The sequence below is a fragment of the Hetaerina americana genome, unplaced genomic scaffold (genome assembly GCF_022747635.1).
Source record: "Hetaerina americana unplaced genomic scaffold, ioHetAmer1.1.p SCAF_5, whole genome shotgun sequence".
In the NCBI taxonomy this organism is placed as follows: Eukaryota; Metazoa; Arthropoda; class Insecta; order Odonata; family Calopterygidae; genus Hetaerina; species Hetaerina americana.
Window position 1 is genome coordinate 138,509 of NW_027287095.1, and position 16,099 is coordinate 154,607.

General features: G+C 36.5%; 1 protein-coding gene across 3 annotated transcripts in view; it reads left to right on the forward strand.

Moving 5' to 3' along the window:
• The window catches only part of LOC139694373 (probable phosphorylase b kinase regulatory subunit beta), a 65,250-nt gene that overhangs the window by 8,455 nt on the left and 40,696 nt on the right, over positions 1–16,099 (forward strand). For all 3 annotated transcript variants that reach the window (XM_071592878.1, XM_071592879.1, XM_071592880.1), the window contains 6 exons: positions 2,871–3,078; positions 6,572–6,768; positions 8,834–8,993; positions 9,863–10,060; positions 13,842–13,980; positions 14,951–15,300. In XM_071592878.1, coding sequence (XP_071448979.1) covers positions 2,871–3,078; positions 6,572–6,768; positions 8,834–8,993; positions 9,863–10,060; positions 13,842–13,980; positions 14,951–15,300 — 1,252 coding nt within the window. The remainder of the gene's footprint in view (positions 1–2,870; positions 3,079–6,571; positions 6,769–8,833; positions 8,994–9,862; positions 10,061–13,841; positions 13,981–14,950; positions 15,301–16,099) is intronic.

Genomic DNA, 16,099 nt, shown 5'->3' on the forward strand with positions numbered 1-16,099 from the left:
AGGAATATATAGAAGAACTGAATGGTAAAGAACTTAGACGAGCAAGCTTAGACATAGAAAGACAATAACACCCAGATGAAGCAAGCTTAGGTCCAGGCTTAGTGGACGTTGAGATAGAAAGGGCCTAAAGAGAGATGTAATCAAGTAAGGCCCTGGGGGTAGGCAACATTCCTGCAGAACTACTAAGAGGTTTAGGAAAATGTGAGACGACCTGGGTTTCGACGTTCAACATCCTGAAGTAGATGTTGAACGTTGAAACCTGGGTTGTCTCGTATTAAAAATTTTTCAGTGGAATCATAAAGTTACTATTTTTCATTTTCAATACTTAGGGGATGATCAGTTTGGGTGTAAGAGGAGGTGAGGTACGCATAATGCCATTGCAGTAATGAGATCACTAATCAAGAGGAATATAGAATATAATCAGGACATATTTGCCTGTTTCTTGTATTTCAAAAAGGCATTTGATAGTGTGAATTGGAAAACTAATGAGTACATTGCAGAAAATAGTAATAGATTGGAGGGACAGGAGGCTAATCTGCAACCCATACATATCTCAGACTGCTCAGGTGCGAGTGGGGAACGGAGAGTCTAGATGGGCAGTGTTAGGAAGAGGTGTGAGGCAGGGTTACCCATTACCACCGGTACTTTTCAACGTATACATGGTCCATTATGAAATTGATGTGCATGATTTTATTGTGATGCAACTATCCATGGCAGTGTGGTAAAACTGGTCGGGAAATGTGGTGGGGGGATATGCCCTTCCAGCGCAGCTAATCACCATTTTGCTCTGAGCAGAGTAGAAAGATGTGCCTCAGCGTGAAGTGTGTTTTTTGACTTTGTGGCACCGCACGCAATGGCGGGGCATTTGCTTGAACAGTGATATTAAGTTTTGTGTGCAACTTGGAAAGAATGCAACTGAAACATTCCAGATTCTTCAAGAGGCCTTCAGTGACGGCTAAATTTCAAGGTCGGAGTCCGGGAGGTGGTACAAGGCATTCAAGGATGGCCGGAAGGAGGTCGCCGATGAACTCCATTCTGGATGCCCAACAAAAGCTAGAACCAATGAAAATGTGGATCATGTGTGCGAAGGTTTGCATTCCAACCATCGATTGAGCATCCAGCAAATTGCTGGCACCCTGCACATGTCCACATTTGCGGTACATGGGATAGTGACCGAGGATCTGGAAATGCACAAGGTCTACACGAAAGCTTGTGCGGAAAGTATTGACAGAAGACCAGAAAGAACTTCGAATGTGGTGCTGTCAAGAATGTTGGATTTCATTCAAAAAGAGCCAGTCTTTCCTAACTCTATCATAACTGGAGATGAATCTTGGATGTTCAAGTATGACCCAGAATCGAAAAGGCAGAGGAGGGAGTGGCACACAAAATCATCCCCCAGAGCACCAAGAAAGCACGAATGAGCAAGTCTCACATTTAAATGATGCTCATTCTCTTTGATGTATGAGGAGTTGTCCATTTTGAGTTATACTGCAGGGATAAACTATCAACTCAGCCTTTTACCCGGCAGTTCTTAAGAGATTGAAACACACATGAGAGCTGACATAAAAGACACAGTCAAGCTCCACCATGACAATGTCCCCAGCTACACATCCTTCATCGTAACCAACAAATGAGAAAAGGGCAGGAATAAGATGGGGATGTGGACGTGATGAAGGAAGTACACAGATGAAGAGGGACTTAAGGTAGAGCAGGATGCTGTGTTGTGGTTTGTTAGGAGATATTATTTGATGATCGTATCAATCCAAAACCTACCTTAACCGGTAGATTACTCGATAATAATAATAATGACCGATCAGCTGGGGCAGATTCTAGACGGAAGTGAAATGATATTTGATTTCATATTATCACTGTCAACATTGAGGCTTTTCGCATCTATGATCTTTCTTCTCGTTTTATTTCTTTGACTTGGCCAGTCCTCACACGATTGGTATACATATTTGTTAAAACAGTTGTACAGATGAGATTTGGCTATACATACTTTTTCTTAATAAGGCAGAATAATGTTTTTGGGTGCTCCGATGCATTACTCTGGGTTAATCTATAAAGAAAATTGTGTCTTCCAAAGTTTTTTCCTCTACCCCAAGCTTAGGAGTTACCATACCCATTTCAAATAACAATGGATGCAGTCAAAGTTTAGTTACACCTGTATTAAAAAAATTAGCATTTTTGACAAAATATAAAAATTTCTATAGAGTTGTGCTTTTCAATCCTCCTCAAAGTATGGCCATCATTGAACTAAAATTTCAGAGTGGTCCACAATTAAACCACCAAAAGTTTCAGAAAGATGTTTTGAAGGCTTTTGTGACAAGCAGATTGTGAAGGCTGTGTGCTCTTGGGTTTCACCATGTGTGTTGTTATTATGGCAAAACTTATGTTGGTAATTAGAACTAACTTTGTAAAACCCAATAGGACCCTTTGCTATCGTAAAGATACATGAACAAATCCTGCTGTATCATGTTTCACCAGTGCCTATGACAAAACTCAAAGTGCTAAGCAAATAAATAAAATGGAGTAACATGGGACATTAATGTGACCTGCATAAGGTAAGAACATCATGTGTATGGAATAACCATGAACAAATTTAACATTTGTGCCCATAATCATTATTATTTTAGCATGAGGGAAAAAGCAGATTCACCTATAGTTGCATTTTAGATATCATTTGTATTTTGGTTTCATATCAATTTTTAACCAAGTCCACTAAGGAGTCGACTACAAAGGTGATATAAATTTTTCAAATTGAAGTTCTCCATTCCTACTCTAACAGGTTCCGTGACTCTCCAAGGCACTGATGCAGATAGAAGTTGCTGTTGAGATAATAAAAAAAGGTTATGCATAATATTTTACAGACGCATTGATGATGACCGGGGAAAGTCTTATGAGCTGGGTCAGTCTGCTGTGAAGTGTATGAGAGGTATACTGGAATGCTGGGAAAAACAAGCTGGACGAGTGGAGGCTTTCAAAGCAAACCAATGTTCAAAACATGCTCTCCACAGCAAGTTCCATCTTTACAGTGGTGATGTCGTTTATTCAGATGATGAATACCCTCATCTCCAGGTGAGGCAGGGTTTTTATCCATTTCCATTAAAATTAGCCGGGCAAACTTTTCAACATTTAGTCTAATGTATTTCCAGTAGTATGCTTGGATATATTCACTTTATGCACTATTAATCCTGAAGTTACCAGGATTAATTCTTAGATGTATCCTTATTTAAAGAATGAGAATTCTATAAAAAATGAGGAAAATGGCACAACTGTAGATTAAGCCCCATCTTTTTCTCAGGAGATTTGCTGTGTTTATGAAACATATTGAGAATGATGCATGACTTTATACATGGAAGCAATATTTGTGATTTTGTTTTTAATTGTAAGTGCTGATTCTAAACCTTAGTTAGTTACCTGGCCTTAAGGCCTCATCTGAAAATATGGCTGAGCTGAAGACTGAATGTATGCATCATTTTCTGCTTATGTCCTTACTTGGTTTGTTTAAGGACTATGATCATTCCCTGTGAAGCACCCCGATTTATGAAGAAGATTGCTTCCTCTGGAGTACCCCTGATTTAACTAGGCATGTGACACTAGCAGCCTTGTTTAATTGAACTTATATGAAAAATCATATTCTTTTCTTAATGAATCTCATATTTGAACTTATGTAATGTTTTGGGGTCAGTTTTATTATCAGCTATTTTAACCACGTTTTCTTAGCTATAGTCTGCCAGCTTAGAGCAGGGTTTTTGATTGCCCTGGCCCTTCGTATTAATTCATTCTTTGGCACTGCATACTTTTATACCTCCATTGATTCTATTCAGAATGATTCTTCTTTTAATCCCTCAACCTCACTCTCCTTGCATAATCCCTAGCCTACTGCTTTCAGCATCCCACTGCCTCTAGGTATCTCCTACATCCACTCATCTTGTCTTCTTTGAATTTCTACCTACAGCTACCTCTATTCCCCTACCATGCATAGAACTTCATTGTTGGTTTTCCCTCCCATCCAACTTTCTACTGCCTTCTTCTCCACTCCCACATCTTGAAAGCCTCCAAAATATTCTAAACCTCTTTCCTCAGCAACCAAGTTTCTGATCTATGCAAAATTACTCTCCATATTAAAATTTCCCTTAATATTTTATTTACAATGCCTGCAATAAACCACTGTCCCATCACAAATGCCTCCATGCCTAATGCACTTCTTTTTATGTCCCTACTATTCTGCCTTCCCTCTTCCATAACACTCCCTAGATAACTGAACTGCTTTACTTGTTCTAGTTATGTACCCCAATCTGAATGTTTATCTTAGCCTTTCAACTTTCTAAGAATCTCATTACTTTTGTTTCATATGCCTAATTTCATTCCATTTCTATCGTACTAATTCTGCTATGTGCTGAGGAATGATCATAGTCATTGGACTGGTTGGCTTCCCCTCTTATATTCACTCCACCCTCCAACCCTTCCCATGCCTCCCTAATCATTTCCTCCACATATGGCTGGAAAAGAACAAGTGGACATCTGTCTTAACCCTTCATAGCACTGCCATCTCAAAACTCCATTCAGGATATGCACCTGTGCAGTCTGAGACATGTACATTGCCCAGATGAAAATTCCCTATTCCTCTAATGTATCTTCTGTCAATTCATTTTAGCCAATTCACCCTAATTAAACGCTTTTTTTAAATATATAATGAGTAGAAATACATCCTGGGTGTATAATATGTTCCTTTCTACTATTGGCTTCATTATTGCTGTGACTTCACATGTATGGAAATCTCCCTTTTCTAAACCCAAACTGAGAGGTTTACTGATTTTAAGCGCTGTACTTCTATAAAATAGTAGCAAATGTTCATTTTGGGATAAAATTGGGTAATTGAAGTGCATCTAGGTGCTGCTTTTTCAATTGAGTGTAGTTGGTCGTTTCAATTATGATGAGGTTAAATTGGTAAATTGGAAATTTCATTGTCACTAGATGAGGTATTCGCTGAAGTTCTCGCAAAAGTGATGATCCTGTCTCATTTTGATGAGTTATCAATCCTTTAAGATTGGCATTTGCTCTATCAGAGATTGATTGCTCAGTGGGAATAAGATTTTGAAAAGTATTACATATGTAATTCATTTAATTTTTTAGGAAAAAAATTAAAATGAAAAAATATTCAATGTGAACTTTGAGAAAGCCTCACAAAGGAATCAAAAATGATTCTTAAATCTCTTAAATCAAAGGTTGCCAGCCTTTTGGACTGCATGGTACAATAAATTCTTAATTTGGAATCCCGCTGACTCCAAACTTGAATTTTTTTTAAAAGGTGCAAATATGCATGAGTAATGATCATCAAAATTCTTTTGTCTTCAAATGAATGGTAACTGTACTTATTTAATTCTAACGAAATTTTGAAAGATTAATTGTATTATAAATTATTAGTGTGATATTTGTTGCTAGTTGTCTCAAAGTTCATCATGTGATTTCAGGAATACCCACCTGGGATGCCCATTGATTTTACACTTAGGCACTTGCAAATACTTTTTATGTATTATATTATAAACATTATGCTGTTATGCGTGAGGAAAAAAAAAGGAACCAATGAAAAATTTAATTCACCCTTTCATCATTTCTCTAATTTTCATAATTACAAATTTATTCTTTGAAAGATAATAGCTTGCGTTAATATGAGTTATCGAAGTTCTGAACCTTAATTTCATACATAATTTTTGCATCAATGTTGATTTAGGGTAATGAAACCCAAGTGAGGATAATGTTGCCTTCATTTGAATCAATGGGTTTCATAGGCTGATGTGACTGCAAGTTTGTATGAATAATACATGGTTTGTATTAAAAGTATTGGGGAAAATGTCTGAAAAATAGATTTATTTAAGATATTGCTGAAATGCCTCAAAATCCTTCAAAGTACATCCCTCAAGCATTGACACACTTTTGCCAATGGCTTTTCCACTACTCGAAGGCTCCTTGGTTGGTTGATTCTGGTAGGTTCTTAAGGGTTCTCATGCAAGCTTCTTTGATGGCACTTAGGATTCCATGGTGTTGTCCTTTGAAGAAGGGAGGATTTCACTTTTGGGAATAGGAACTAGTCTGCTGGTGCCGACTTGGGACTCTACGGGGGTTGGGGAATCGTCTCGATACCGTTGCAGAAGGTCTTCGCATGCAGACACTCGACTCTGCTCTTTTGGTTGTCCTTGGTCAAGACCTTCGTGAGGACATGTTCAGCGCAGATCTTTTGCATTGCCAAATTTTCAGTGATGATATTGTGCACTGTCATCTTATCAATGCCAATATGATCTGTGATCATGCACCCACCCGACGCCTTTTAATTCAGAACTTCACACACATTTCAGGAAAAAAATGTTGCCGATACTTTTTCTGCAAACCTTGTAGGTGTGCTTCTAAATCGGGTAGGCTAATTCATGCAGTTTCAACTGACTGTGCAGCCAAGTTTCAGTACTTGATCCCCAGAATGAAATATTCATATGATTTCTGTTGTGGCAGCATAAAGGCGAGAAATCAATTAATAATTCCTTTTAAATATGATTACATCTTTACATTTCAGATTGATGTTGTCTCTCTCTATCTCATCTTCCTCGTTCAAATGATAACTGCTGGTCTTCAAATAGTTTATACTCAAGATGAAGTGGCATTTGTGCAAAATCTTGTTTACTATGTGGAAAGAGCTTACAGGACTCCTGACTATGGCATGTGGGAAAGGGGTAGTAAATACAACGATGGCTCACCAGAAATACATGCAAGGTTAGTGAAAAATTCATTTTTGTTTAATTTTTTATTTATATTGAATTTAGTTGCTTTACTCTTTCATAGGTAATTTCTGCACTATTTAATAAACAGCAGGCTAGCACTTGAAAGGTTTCATATTTTGTTAAATTTGCCAAACAATGGGTTATTGGAAGAATCTCAGTTTTCACGTTACAGTTGAATACATTATTATTGCACATCTTTTTATTTCATATCCTTAGGTCATACCACTGCTTTTCCTTCGCTCTATTTAAAAAAATGTAGTCTATTTCAAATCATGGCTGATGTCTCCCTAAATGGAAAACAAAAATGTTCATGGCCTGTTTATGGAAATATAGCCTTTCAAAGACTTCGTTCTACTCCCAGGAAGTTTTCATTGTGTAGGTTTATATGTCGACAGAAGTTTCACCCCCATCCCTGCTGGTGAAATCATTCACACTAAAACAACCTGTGTAAAGGAATTACCTGGAAGCAGAATGAAGACTTCATAGACTATATGACATGAAAGCCTTCAGGATAATGGCTTTTTAAATTTAGCTATTATTATATTGGTCAGAATGTAAAACTGTGAATAGTGCATGGTTTTTTTAGAAATGTTAATGAAACATTATAACTTAATGGCAAGAAAAACTAACTGAAGGCACTTAGTAATCTTGAAACAATCTGGGAGAAGTTTGTAAATGAAGCCATAATTAAATTTTTGGTGTGTGGAAAACTAACACTGTGTAGTAATTACATGAGTAATTCCCTTGATGCTTGTAGCGTTGCAGGTAGGGTTTAGTAATCATCCTCTGGTCAGCTGGTAGTCCAAGTGGGAGAATATTTTTGTTCACTGAAATGAATGTATCCCTGACCTCATTTTGTGAATGATCAAGTGTTTTCAATGAAAATAGTTGTCATTCTGAGATATTTTGCATTATGATAAAGATAAATTGAAATTCAATTGTTTGAGGCCCTACTTTGTGAAAATTCATCATCACTGAATAAATAAACTTGCTATATTTTTTCACAAAAAGCTTTATCATAATATTACTGGTTTCAACACAGAGGCGACATCATCAGCATACATGATGATGTCGCATCCAAACCATTACTATTATAGTCAAGTTTTTTGTGTGAAAAAAATACCAAATTAATTTATTCATTGAGTGAGATGGTTTTATGGTCTGGTATCTGATTTAACTTTGTACTTTTCCATATTAGTGAATAAAATATACTTGGCCATATCCCTCATGATCATATATTGTAGACCATGGTTTCAAGGTTTGCACATTATTTTCAGTTCAATCTGTAGATTGGTTGTCAGAAGTCATGTATAGGGTAGCCAAGGTTTGAAGGTGAGGGGGGAGGGAAGGTGGAAGACAGAGGACAAAGAAGGGGGTATCAGGACTATATCACAAAGCTGGCGGGAAGTAGCCAAATCAAGTTGGGTAGTTGTGCTGGTTGACAAAGGAGAGCATGGGAATGGGAGAGATGTGAGGTTGGTTTGACATTTAGAGGCAACAGGGGTAATTAAAACCAATTGAATTTGATGCTGGCAAGCTCAATTACTTGAGGTGAGTGCAATGTGCACATTGGTTTACAAAAATAAGTGAACAGTTTATACTGGTCAGCACCTTTAATATTATTGGCAGCTTTCCATGAAATGCTGTAGTTTCATGAACTACAGGTATGTCTGCACTGGTCTGCCAAAAAATTGATTTTTAAACTTAAGAAAAGATTCCTAAATTTTTTTAAAGTGTACTTAAAAAACCATACTCACAGTTAATGCAGTTGGGAGGTCAGTTTGATAAGTGATGGTGGAGCTCACCCAGCTCAGGGGCGTATGAAATTCACACATCAGGGTAGGCAGGTCAGATCCTTTCCCTGTGCCCACTATGGTTTCCCAGGAAGTTCTGGTACCTGAAAAATGACACAGTTTGGGTGAAGTCCCGGGTAATCAACCCCTGGACCGCCATGTCCCTAAAGTGTGCATATAATATCGATAAATGTAAAAAGTGTAATGTAAATGTATGTGTAAAAAATAATCTAAGATTTCATAGAGTTCTTGTTCCACATATAGTTCCATTGGGATGGCAAAATCTGCCCTTGAAGCCATTAATGGATGCAATCTGTTTGGTGAAAAGGGAGCTTCCTGGTCAGTTGTGTACGTTGACATAGATGCTCACAACCGAAATCGAAGCATATTTGAAACAATGCTTCCCCGTGAATCTAGTTCAAAGGTAATATCATTAGTTTGCTCAACTAAATGATTGAATTGTATGCTTGCAATTAAATCTTATGAATTTATAAAATTATGAATGAAAATTTCTCAGTTGCATTTTTAAGGGCTTTGGTCCATATAATTAATTATTTTCATGCTAAATTGTAATCATATGTTGAACTTCATTAAAGCATAGTAATTCAAAATGAGTATTTTTTATACCAAAATGTGGTGTATTAATTTATAATCATTCATATGTCCTTTAGAATTGGATTTTTTAATTTGCAAATTTTGTTTGATAAAATTGAAAAACTGATTTTTGGAGCCAAATATGCTCCCATCCCTGTGCCTATTTCACTGCAATAAAAGCTCATATTTGATTATTTGAAATGGGCGTGTAACACAATATCAGAGGCTCAAAATATTTGGGACCTGGCTCACATAGGTGGCCTTGCTTATGATTATTGATGTTGCCTTATTAATTTGCCTTAGTTGGTTCATTATGGGTCATTCCTCATGAAATCTTCATGATGGAGGTGCACTAATTTTGATTTTCTTGAAAGTTACCTCGGAGAATAACCATATTAGAGTGTATCAAAATGAATTTTTAAGTTTCTGCCCCTAATCTTGAACTTTGTGGTAGTCATTTTTAACAATGCACTCATGCTGATTTCTATGTTTTCAGAGGTTTACAAAATTCACTATTAATCAAATAATAGCACTTTTCTTCAAGATAAAAATGTATTAAGAATGGTGACTTTAAGAGCTGGTATTTATATTCCCTTAATAGATTCTTAGGGAATGAAATGTGGTGATTATAGATTTAATTGAGAAATTCTTGCGAGAGAGACCTGGTTTGTTGGAATAAATGGTTGACTTCTTCAACAGGATATTGATGTGTCCCTGATTCCAACAGTTTCATTTCCATGCTTTGCTACACATGATGAATGTCTCAGTAATAAAACTAAGTCAAATATAATGCAGAAACTTCGGGGAAGATATGGCTTTAAGAGATTTTGCCGTGATGGATTTATGAGTCCTAAAGAAGATCCCACACGCAGATATTATGTGGATGGGGAAACAAAGGTCAGTATTTGGTTTCTTTCTTTTCGGTGTATGCTAATGAAGGTGAATTTCTTCATTGAATATTTCCGTAGGTGACATATGTCCATTAGTGCATTAGCGGATGACTCTGTTAAAGTTAGTTTCAGCATCCCCCGCAGTTTCTCTGAATTTGTCCCAGTTAAACATTCTAGTGTTTAAAGTTGCCTTTAACCTTGTGGGCTATGGTCAAATGTACACATCTATGAATACCAGTAACATTGTTTGTTTGTGGTATTTTTGCCATCATATCTTGTTCCTTTAAAACCCATAAAATTTCGGAGTGTAAGAGGATGCCTCGGTAGCTGAACTGGATAAAGTACTCGGCCAGACATCAAGGGATATAGGTTCAAATCCTGATCCAGGCAAATGATTTTTACACTTTAAGATTGTTGCATTGTAATGTGCATTAGCGGAAGATTACTCCATTAAAACTTACTGCTGTGGCATCTCCCGTAGCTTCTTTGAAACTGAGTTTATTTTTGACTTGAAGAGTCAGGGAATATTGTGGATAGTGTTAGAATAAAATATTGATGCTACCTATAAGTGCACATGTAGATGTTTTTTTAATAGAAAGTGTATGATTATATATCTATACAATGATTTACTCATAATTGTAAATAGCCTACCCTGTCTGTAATGTTTTGCATCAACCGATGAGCATATTGCATGGTTCATTTATTTAAGTTTTAAATGCCCTGAAAGTTCAGTTTCATAATAAAGCATAAAAAAAGATTTGAAAACAAAATGTGGACCTTTTCCCAGGCTTATACTTTGCCATCTACTACAGTGTGAAAGTACATTGTCAGTGACCATCACTTCTTTACTTTCTAGGTGAAACACCTCTGTTTTAAAAAAATCATACAGTAATGTATTAGTAATGTTCATTTTTTAGTGAGAAGTAGACTAAATTATTGGATGAAGTGCTAAATATTCAATTGGTTCTGGCTCAACCTTGTGGAAATTCATCTTAACATTACGGATGAAGTGCTGTTTGGATATAAATTTTGAAAATTTAGTTTGGCCATAATCTTTCAGTGAAAAGGCCCAACTTGGGTCCTTCTTTAAGTCTCTTTAGTTAGTCCCAAAAATCGACTTCTATGATGAGTAGTAGCCTGCTCCTCCTCCAACTCTCCTTGGTTTAATTTATTCTTTAGTCACCCTAAAGTATGTAATTATACCAGAGAAAAACTTGCATGAAAAAGACTTGGAAATTTAACCTTAATATGTTTGGTAAGTCAGTGAATTTTTTTTGTCAACCTCAGCGCCCACACTGATGCGAATAAATGCTTCTCTTAATGCTATTTGATGTGGATTTCCATTTTGAAAGGCTACCTCTTCTTTACTTTTTCATTTTACCTCATGTGGTAGCATTGATTAGAATATGGGACCCATGGGTGATGCCTTTGTATAAGGGTAGTTTGAAAGGTTCTTGCAATCACCCCCAGATGTCAGCGTCAGTGAAAAGAGTTTCCCTCGTTGTAATAAGTAATCCTTTATGATGAAACATGTGTTGCTTCAGTGCTTTTGGAAGAGATCTATGGTGTAGATGCTCCTCCGTTGTTGTTCCCACGCAGTGATTTGTGAAGGTATAAATAATACAGATTCGAGTAGTGGTTAAATACTTTGTAAAGGAATGTATGAAAGCAAAGGAAATACATGCTGACATTCAGAACACTCGGGGGGACTCTGCTCCTTCATATTCAACTGTTGCCTAGTGGACAAATGAGCGTTAGTTTGGTCGAGACAGCTTAGATGATGATCTGCGCAGTGGTCAGGCAAAATGTGCCTATACCCCAGAAATATTGCAAAAGTGCATAAAATCGTCATGGAGGATCGCCAGCTGAAAGTGTGAGAGATCGCTTAAGCTGTAGGGATGTCATCTAAATGGGCATATCACATTTTAAAAGTGGAATTAGACATGAGAAAATAATCTGATAGATAAGTGCCATGACACAGGATCACATTTGCATCAGAATTGAAATTTCTGAATAATGTTTCACCCATTTTAAGAGCTACAAACAATTTTTCTGCACCTGTTTGTGACTAAAGGTGAAGCTTGGGTCCACTATTATATTCCATAGACAAAACAGCAGTAGAAACTTGTTGATTCACCACCACCAAAGAAAGCAAAGGCAAGAAGGTCAGCCGGAAAGGTTATGGCTTCAATTTTCTGGAATGCGAAAGGGATTCTGCCAATTCCCACTGGTCAAACAATTACTGGAAAATACTATGCTAACCTCCTGGACCAACTACAGCAAAAGATACAGGAAAAAAGGCCAGATTTGGCAAGGAAGAAAGTCATCCTTCATCAAGACAATGCATTCCCACACACAAGTGTTATTGCCATAGCAAAAATATATTAACTAGGATACAAATTGTTGCCACACCCACCTTATTTGGCTGATTTGGCTCCATTCCAAGCTCAAAATTTTTATGCCGATGGTCCGAAATTCTCTTCAAACAAAGAACTAACTGCCAAAGTAGAAGGCTATTTTGCAGGCCTGAAGGAATCTAATTTTTGAGATGGGATCAAGACATTGGAATATCGCTGGACCAAGTGCATTAGTGTACAGGGAGACTACCTTGAAAAATAAAAAAGTTCTACGTTGGTAAGTCTTTTATTTCTATTCCATTTGGAGAGCATTTCAAATTTCCCTAGTAGACTCCCTGATAAGCTGGAATTGTTTGATTTACTGGATAATGAGGCTTTTTTCTCAAGGTAATTTCCACATTGTCTTTTATATTTGTCATGTAATTCCTTCTAATTCCAGTGTTTCACTATATCATATACTTGTTTACATTATACATACTATTTTTAAAAGACTGATTTAGCGATGACAGGGAATGACGTCAATTCACTCTTCTTTGCCATGGAGCACTTATTTTTGTAAATAGTTTGTCCCTTGCCAGATTACTCTAATCATAGACGACAATTAAAAGTTATTGAAATGCCAATGCAAAAGTGGGAAGCATAGCTCTGATTACCATTTTATTCTGGATGCCTAACTTAAATATGGTATTTAAAAAATCAGTTGGATAAATATACTTGATTCCAAAATCAATCACAGATTCTTCACATCATCAGGCTTGAGTGTAAACTTAATGTCAACCAACTCTAATAATATAGTTGAATTCCAAATCTGTATTTATGTAAGTTTGGTTTTCTTTGTATTTCTGCGGAAGTATTGAGTGGTTTTTAAACAGCGATTGTGTGGTGTACTCCAAAGTTCATCAGGTTCGTTGGCTCTTAATTTAGCCTGCATTAAATAAATAGTCATAATGTTATGTATCAAAGATGCATAGCCTTGTGAAATATTGATGTGTTGCTGAATAATCTAAAAGAACTTTGTAAGGGCAAAGCAGGCAGACAGTAGTGGCTGCACAATTATTTTGTAAACAGGAAGTACGTGCATTGTAGCATAACTAACTTATCAACCTCAAGGTTAAAGTTTTGTACATGCTTTCAGTTGGGAAAACAAAGATGCTCTACTGTTTCATACTAAAAAATGTTTCCAGTCTCTTTTCTGTTGCTTTTATTGTGCATATATTATATTGATAACTTTTAAAAATCTATACATGTATGACTAAAGAAACAAAGTTTTCTGGTCTTTGAATGAGCTCATCAATGAGCAGCCTAGGTCATAAATTTATAATGATGTGACAATCACGTTTGTGATTTAACTCAAAAATTCTCTTCCAATTTTCTTAAGTGCCTATGAGTTTATATAAATTGATGGTAATTTTCTTATTTTTTCTATGAAAGGAATTTGAGAACATTGAATGTGAGTGGCCAATGTTTTATCTCTTCATGATAATTGACGGTGTGTTCAAAGCATTACCTAAGCAAGTGGAGGAATATCAAAATCTCCTGTATGAAAGGATGAAGAAAGATAGTAATGGAGGTATGAATATCATTACGAGTGTAGCCTCTATAAATATGTGTGTAAGAGCAATGTTAATTAATAGTGAACAGCAAAGTCATGCACACATTTTGGTCATGTGTAATTTCTGGGATCAATGGGCTTGGAATTCCTATCACTTTCCAGTGGCTGCCTTAAACAATATGATGATTGGCAAATCATTTTTTTAGTAGTTTTTTTGCCTTTCTTAGATATACATGCAACTATTTATATCAAATCATGATTTTAAATTTTACTTTTTGTCAAATGCTGCTTTTTCAATATAAGTATTGAAATACAGGGCCACGTCCTTGTCCTAGACCTTAATTTAGTCATGATTCTTCAGTATTCCTGCCAACTCATGAATCTTACAAATTGCTGACGTTGTGTGTCACCCCTATTTCCTTTAGGATAGGCCTTACTCTTTTGCAAACAGAAGTTTCAAATGCTTCATCTAAATTGACGACAGCAATGAAAGTAAGTAGATCGTTTGCATTCTTATTGGCATCATTTGCATATTTTATGTACGCTCATATTTTCTTTCATGTCTCTGCATTCTCTGAAAATTCTTTTCTGTATAAGTCTAATTTGATTCTACAATATCCATAGAGCTCTTGCAGATAAGGATCCCAGAAACCACACACGGGTATTATTTTTGCTGGCTGCCTGCTCATAGCCCATAAGGTAGTCAATAGTGGTAGAGGGTTTGGTAGTCTACAAGAGTGTTTCTAGCTCTCACTGCTCATTAGAACAAGAGCAATAGTGAGGGAAGAGTTGATCAAAGATTAAATTAATAAAATTTAGGCTTGTGGGAAGGTATATAAAATATTTGCAAATTAGCGAATATATTGAAATGATGAGTCAGCAAAGATTTTTTTTTTATTTTCAATATAGTGACTATTACAATTCCCCAATTCTGTTTGAATTTTCTGACAGTGTGTCACAACATACCTATGTTTCCTCTTCCTATTAGATCCCTGTGTTCCTATGTGCTTCACATTGCCCCCGGATTCTGTGGAGAGTGAAAGGAAGGAACCTGGCAGCCAAAGGAAAGTGCCGTGCAGTGGGCGGGGATGGTATGATCGCATTCGAGCATCAACCCATAAAGTCGAGCTGAATGTTGGAAGTCAGAAAACAGAGTGTGATGATGAAGACGAAGAGGATGAAGGCTGTGGTGCCCTCTTCTTGTGGGGACAAGCCATGTACATCATTGCTCATCTCCTTACGGACAAGCTACTCCATGTCAATGAATTGGACCCAGTCAGGAGGCATTTACCATCATTCAATCGTCCGCGTAAAGGAGGACGATATTCAGCATTTCAGGTTGGTCCAACATAAAAAATATTAGAGAATTTCTTTGCAGTGTTGAATGAAATAATCTCATGCAAATTTACATAGGATATGATGATAAACTTTTAAATGAATCTCTTCAGATTGAAATTAAATTTAAAATACTTTGCCTTTCCACGTAAAACATTTGACCTGATGATGTTATACCATAACGAAACCTAGGTAGTAATAAAAGTGGTTTATGTGGAAAGGCGAAGTATTTTAAATTTAATTTCAATATGAAGAATTTCCACCAAGTGACGCCAGAAACTGTTTCATTTTTCATGAATCTCTTCAGTTCTTGTTTTTAAATTGACAAATAAAAAGTAATTAAATGTGTCAGGTCATTAGCCTTAAATTAGCTGGATTTTGAATTTGAGATATCAGGAAAATTATTCATCATAACTAATGCTTTTACAGTATTTTATTGGTATTAAATTTACCAATAAATAGCTCCTGAGAAAAGCAAATTGAGAAAGGAACTGCCCCCACCCTAATGTGTGTATTTCATGTACCTGCTGGTTTAGAATCAGGTGAGCTCTGCCCTCACCTATGAAATGAGCCTCCTAGTTGATTATTTGTTCCTTGTTACTCCTGTAGGCTAAGATCTCCTTCCTGATGCATTGCACTCTTTTATGCTGCCTTTTGAGGAATTTCACATGAAACATACAGTTCACTGTCTGTCCCTGATTCACAAACTCTTTGTCGATAATTCGTTTAGAGTCGATGAACACCCAGGGTATGCTCATCCCTGCTTTTTTTGGTAGCAGGAAGCCTTCGTATGCCATTCTAA